Source organism: Nanorana parkeri, unplaced genomic scaffold, assembly GCF_000935625.1.
Source record: "Nanorana parkeri isolate BGI_ZX_2015 unplaced genomic scaffold, ASM93562v1 scaffold2304, whole genome shotgun sequence".
Classification (NCBI taxonomy): domain Eukaryota; kingdom Metazoa; phylum Chordata; class Amphibia; order Anura; family Dicroglossidae; genus Nanorana; species Nanorana parkeri.
The window spans coordinates 71,792-78,116 of NW_017308572.1; the positions used below are offsets into that span (position 1 = coordinate 71,792).

The 6,325-nt window shown below is 56.3% G+C and overlaps 1 protein-coding gene across 1 annotated transcript in view; it reads right to left on the reverse strand.

Moving 5' to 3' along the window:
- Positions 1–2,794, reverse strand: part of SLC6A9 (solute carrier family 6 member 9) — a 20,334-nt gene extending 17,540 nt beyond the window's left edge. Inside the window, exons 1-4 of the mRNA XM_018573261.1 lie at positions 2,626–2,794; positions 2,368–2,499; positions 1,419–1,680; positions 629–641 (exon numbers count right to left, since the gene is read on the reverse strand). Of these exons, the coding sequence (XP_018428763.1) occupies positions 629–641; positions 1,419–1,680; positions 2,368–2,491 (399 nt within the window). The 5' untranslated portion in view covers positions 2,492–2,499; positions 2,626–2,794. The remainder of the gene's footprint in view (positions 1–628; positions 642–1,418; positions 1,681–2,367; positions 2,500–2,625) is intronic.
- Between the last annotated feature and the right edge of the window lie 3,531 nt (positions 2,795–6,325).

The following is a 6,325-nucleotide window of genomic DNA, read 5'->3' on the forward strand; positions in this document are numbered from 1 at the left end:
CAAGTACAGGGCCATCTATACCACTCATGAAGATGGGTGGGGGAGGAGATGAGTCCTGTAAATTCTTTGGCGTTTCGGTGATCTCAGCGCGGAAAGTGTCTTATCGCCGCCATCTCCAGCGCTTTGTTCTTCGCGGGGACTGCTGAGGGGACATGGAGCGCGAGGCGCCAGCCACTGGAACAATGACACAATTGCCCATTGAGCTGACGTTTGGAAATCAGCACCTTATACTGTGCGGCCGTGTGAAGGCAAAACCCCGGCGCACACAATACGAGGAAACCGAGTGCCGGCCCAGCTCCGTGCAACGCACATTCCACACTGCGGGCCCGACTCACTGAACGGTGCTACATATGACTGCAGTATACCAACTACTGTCTGTATAGACACTCTATGGGACAAAGTATGTGAACCCCTCCAATCATGGAGTTCAGGGGTCCCCAGTGAAGGGTCCTCCATCCTCTTCCGGCCTTGTGGTCACAGTTTGGTGAAGACCCTTTTCTGTCCCCCGTGTACAAAGCTCCATACAGACACGGGGGCACCTGCTTGGTGGAGGAACCCGAGTGTCCTGCTCTAGTAACAGACGGCACCATCTGCCTGCAGCAGACTGATCACTGGGGGAGGGGAGACTGAGGAGGTGCTTCCTCCTGCCTGCCGCAGACTGATCACTGGGGAGGGGAGACTGAGGAGGTGCTTCCTCCTGCCTGCCGCAGACTGATCACTGGGGAGGGGAGACTGAGGAGGTGCTTCCTCCTGCCTGCCGCAGACTGATCACTGGGGAGGGGAGACTGAGGAGGTGCTTCCTCCTGCCTGCCGCAGACTGATCACTGGGGAGGGGAGACTGAGGAGGTGCTTCCTCCTGCCTGCCGCAGACTGATCACTGGGGAGGGGAGACTGAGGAGGTGCTTCCTCCTGCCTGCCGCAGACTGATCACTGGGGAGGGGAGACTGAGGAGGTGCTTCCTCCTGCCTGCCGCAGACTGATCACTGGGGAGGGGAGACTGAGGAGGTGCTTCCTCCTGCCTGCCGCAGACTGATCACTGGGGAGGGGAGACTGAGGAGGTGCTTCCTCCTGCCTGCCGCAGACTGATCACTGGGGAGGGGAGACTGAGGAGGTGCTTCCTCCTGCCTGCCGCAGACTGATCACTGGGGGGAGGGGAGACTAAGGAAATGCTTCCTCCTGCCTTTTGATAAATAATGACATGTCGGGAATGTATTTTTGCAGACCTAGTGACAGGTCCACTTTAAGTCTCACCGGTCATGCCTCACGCTCTGCCAGTAGGTGGCGCTGCGGGTGAACTCTGGAAATGACAGCTGCAGGAAGTGACCCCGTTCTGTACATTTGTGGGGGGCTCGGACTCTCTCCCTGAAGGGAATACAATCTCCTCTGTTAGAATGAAGCCGTAGTCTCGGCGCACTCACTTCCAGTACTCCTCGCTGGGACTCGTCCTCTTCACCGTCTGGTTCAGGATGGTGGAGAGGTTCTGGTGGGCGGTGAAGTTGGAGGAGTTGCTGGAGGGGCTCAGCACCCCGACGCAGTTCTCGGTGTTCCACCAATTGCTGCAGTAGGTCCAGGGCAGGACCCGGCTCATAGACATGAAGAAGTAGTAGAACGCGATACAAATCACCACGTTGTAATAAATACCGATATAGGTGGAGACGACCATCATCCCGTAACCTACGCCTGGGGGGGGAAGGGAAACGGCCGTTAGATAATCCGCAGGAGTACAAATCCCAGAGAGATCGGCTGCGGGAATCACTTTCACATCTCTGCTTTCATGTGTCGTGGTCAGTAAAGGTATCCTCCAATGTATTCACCAATGTATCCTCCAATGTATCCTCCAATGTATTCACCAATGTATCCTCCAATGTATTCACCAATGTATCCTCCAATGTATTCACCAATGTATCCTCCAATGTATTCACCAATGTATCCTCCAATGTATTCACCAATGTATCCACCAATGTATTCACCAATGTATCCTCATTGGTGGATATATTGGAGGATACATTGGTGGATACATTGGGGAGGACATTCATTGGAGGATACATTGGTGAATATATTGGGGAGGACATTCATTGGAGGATACATTGGTGAATATATTGGGGAGGACATTCATTGGAGGATACATTGGTGAATATATTGGGGGGGAAATTCATTGGAGGATACATTGGTGAATATATTGGGGAGGACATTCATTGGAGGATACATTGGTGAATATATTGGGGAGGACATTCATTGGAGGATACATTGGTGAATATATTGGGGAGGACATTCATTGGTTGCTGGTTCTTGAAGATTTGTATCTTTTGTTGTCATTGAAGCCAACGCTTTATTCTTTGTGTGATCGGTAATGACAGGTCCTCTTACCTTTAAATATAGGGCTGATCCGCCACACCCCGAGGCACCCCTGACTGGCAAACTGTCCGAATGAGAGCTCCATAAAGAAGAGTGGGATGCCGCAGAAGACCAGCATGATAAAGTACGGGAACATGAAGGCTCCTGAGGAGAGAGGGAGGAGAGATTAGAGAGGCGGGAAGGCTGCTGGAGGGATTCTTTGCAGTGAGAGTATTGTCGGGGATTCCGCCCGCTGGGTCTCCATTCATTTCATGTGCACATGTGACTTACCGCCCCCATTTCTATAGCAGAGATACGGGAACCTCCAGACGTTTCCCAAACCGACGGCGTACCCCACGCTGGTTAAGACGAACTCTATCTGGTTCTCCCAGTTCCCTCTCTTCACGTTCTCGTCTCTCTTCGCGACTTCTCCGGGCACCGCGCCATTCTGGAAAACAAAGACATTGCAGATAATCTTCCTTCTGCATTATACAGCCGCGGGAGTATCGCCCAACGCGTTTCCAGGGACGATGCCCCTTCATCAGGGCTGGATGTCGCCCTTTGCTGGGCTCGCGGACTCTCGGGGCGATTCAATTAGACATTTCCCGCACGCCCTTTGCTGGGCTCGCGGACACTCGGGGCGATTCAATGAGACATTTCCCGCACGCCCTTTGCTGGGCTCGCGGACACTCGGGGCGACTCAATGAGACATTTCCCGCACGCCCTTTGCTGGGCTCGCGGACACTCGGGGCGACTCAATGAGACATTTCCCGCACGCCCTTTGCTGGGCTCGCGGACACTCGGGGCGATTCAATGAGACATTTCCCGCACGCCCTTTGCTGGGCTCGCGGACACTCGCGGCGATTCAATGAGACATTTCCCGCACGGCGGGGCGGCTGTTGTCAGAAATGTGAAATTCATGAAGATTGCGCAGAACTTTCATTAGAGACACCGACACGCGCCCCAAACTCGGTACCTTAAAAGCAGCAACAGTTTTATTGTCTGTCCCCATCACTGCAACAGATCCACGCATGTATGCCGCCATATTGGATGTAGGAAACATGGAGTACAGCGCGACCGCCTCCATTGTGAGGACTTCGGAGGCCGTACGGAAATAATAATGTCCATCAATAAATGATCTTCTAGAACTGAATACAAAGTGATAAGTGCGTCACGCTCTTCCCGGCATTGTGTCCTCGCTGTCACTGCATGAGAGAGAGAAGACGTCTTGCGGCTGGAGTGGGCCGGAGCGCCGCCGGTGACGCTTCGCACAGATAACTTCCGAGGTTCAATGACGTCGCTACAGAAACGTCCGCAGTGGAGGCTCCACAGAGGCGTTCACTACAACGGAGGCTGCAAATACACCTAAAGCTTCCCTCTGATCCTCCTCTATGGGGGTCCCGCACCTCTTATCTCTGTTCCTCCTCTATGGGGGGGTCCCGCACCTCTTCCCTCTGATCCTCCTCTATGGGGGTCCCGCACCTCTTATCTCTGTTCCTCCTCTATGGGGGGGTCCCGCACCTCTTCCCTCTGATCCTCCTCTATGGGGGTCCCGCACCTCTTATCTCTGTTCCTCCTCTATGGGGGGGTCCCGCACCTCTTCCCTCTGATCCTCCTCTATGGGGGTCCCGCACCTCTTATCTCTGTTCCTCCTCTATGGGGGGGTCCCGCACCTCTTCCCTCTGATCCTCCTCTATGGGGGTCCCGCACCTCTTATCTCTGTTCCTCCTCTATGGGGGGGTCCCGCACCTCTTCCCTCTGATCCTCCTCTATGGGGGTCCCGCACCTCTTATCTCTGTTCCTCCTCTATGGGGGGGTCCCGCACCTCTTCCCTCTGATCCTCCTCTATGGGGGTCCCGCACCTCTTATCTCTGTTCCTCCTCTATGGGGGGGTCCCGCACCTCTTCCCTCTGATCCTCCTCTATGGGGGTCCCGCACCTCTTATCTCTGTTCCTCCTCTATGGGGGGGTCCCGCACCTCTTCCCTCTGATCCTCCTCTATGGGGGTCCCGCACCTCTTATCTCTGTTCCTCCTCTATGGGGGGGTCCCGCACCTCTTCCCTCTGATCCTCCTCTATGGGGGTCCCGCACCTCTTATCTCTGTTCCTCCTCTATGGGGGGGTCCCGCACCTCTTCCCTCTGATCCTCCTCTATGGGGGTCCCGCACCTCTTATCTCTGTTCCTCCTCTATGGGGGGGTCCCGCACCTCTTCCCTCTGATCCTCCTCTATGGGGGTCCCGCACCTCTTATCTCTGTTCCTCCTCTATGGGGGGGTCCCGCACCTCTTCCCTCTGATCCTCCTCTATGGGGGTCCCGCACCTCTTATCTCTGTTCCTCCTCTATGGGGGGGTCCCGCACCTCTTCCCTCTGATCCTCCTCTATGGGGGTCCCGCACCTCTTATCTCTGTTCCTCCTCTATGGGGGGGTCCCGCACCTCTTCCCTCTGATCCTCCTCTATGGGGGTCCCGCACCTCTTATCTCTGTTCCTCCTCTATGGGGGGGTCCCGCACCTCTTCCCTCTGATCCTCCTCTATGGGGGTCCCGCACCTCTTATCTCTGTTCCTCCTCTATGGGGGGGTCCCGCACCTCTTCCCTCTGATCCTCCTCTATGGGGGTCCCGCACCTCTTATCTCTGTTCCTCCTCTATGGGGGGGTCCCGCACCTCTTCCCTCTGATCCTCCTCTATGGGGGTCCCGCACCTCTTATCTCTGTTCCTCCTCTATGGGGGGGTCCCGCACCTCTTCCCTCTGATCCTCCTCTATGGGGGTCCCGCACCTCTTATCTCTGTTCCTCCTCTATGGGGGGGTCCCGCACCTCTTCCCTCTGATCCTCCTCTATGGGGGTCCCGCACCTCTTATCTCTGTTCCTCCTCTATGGGGGGGTCCCGCACCTCTTCCCTCTGATCCTCCTCTATGGGGGTCCCGCACCTCTTATCTCTGTTCCTCCTCTATGGGGGGGTCCCGCACCTCTTCCCTCTGATCCTCCTCTATGGGGGTCCCGCACCTCTTATCTCTGTTCCTCCTCTATGGGGGGGTCCCGCACCTCTTCCCTCTGATCCTCCTCTATGGGGGTCCCGCACCTCTTATCTCTGTTCCTCCTCTATGGGGGGGTCCCGCACCTCTTCCCTCTGATCCTCCTCTATGGGGGTCCCGCACCTCTTATCTCTGTTCCTCCTCTATGGGGGGGTCCCGCACCTCTTCCCTCTGATCCTCCTCTATGGGGGTCCCGCACCTCTTATCTCTGTTCCTCCTCTATGGGGGGGTCCCGCACCTCTTCCCTCTGATCCTCCTCTATGGGGGTCCCGCACCTCTTATCTCTGTTCCTCCTCTATGGGGGGGTCCCGCACCTCTTCCCTCTGATCCTCCTCTATGGGGGTCCCGCACCTCTTATCTCTGTTCCTCCTCTATGGGGGGGTCCCGCACCTCTTCCCTCTGATCCTCCTCTATGGGGGTCCCGCACCTCTTATCTCTGTTCCTCCTCTATTGGGGGTCCCGGACCCCTTCCCTCTGTTCCTCCTCTATGGGGGTCCCGGACCTCTTCCCTCTGTTCCTCCTCTATGGAGGGGTCCCGCACCTCTTATCTCTGTTCCTCCTCTATTGGGGGTCCCGGACCCCTTCCCTCTGTTCCTCCTCTATGGGGGTCCCGGACCTCTTCCCTCTGTTCCTCCTCTATGGAGGGGTCCCGCACCTCTTCCCTCTGTTCCTCCTCTATGGAGGGGTCCCGCACCTCTTCCCTCTGTTCCTCCTCTATGGAGTGGTCCCGGACCCCTTCCCTTCTCTGGTGGCTCTAATTTCCTCTCTTCCTTTGGACTCCAGCAAGGCAGATTCCTCTGATCTCTGTGACTCCGGGGACACTGCATTCCGGCACAGTCCGGGGATACTTGTAATGTAAATGAGACCCCCCATACACGGCAGTAGGTGGTCCCAGAGATGGATGGACATGTCTCTGCCATATGCCGGCCGCGGCCTGACACTCGGCACCTGGCATAACAA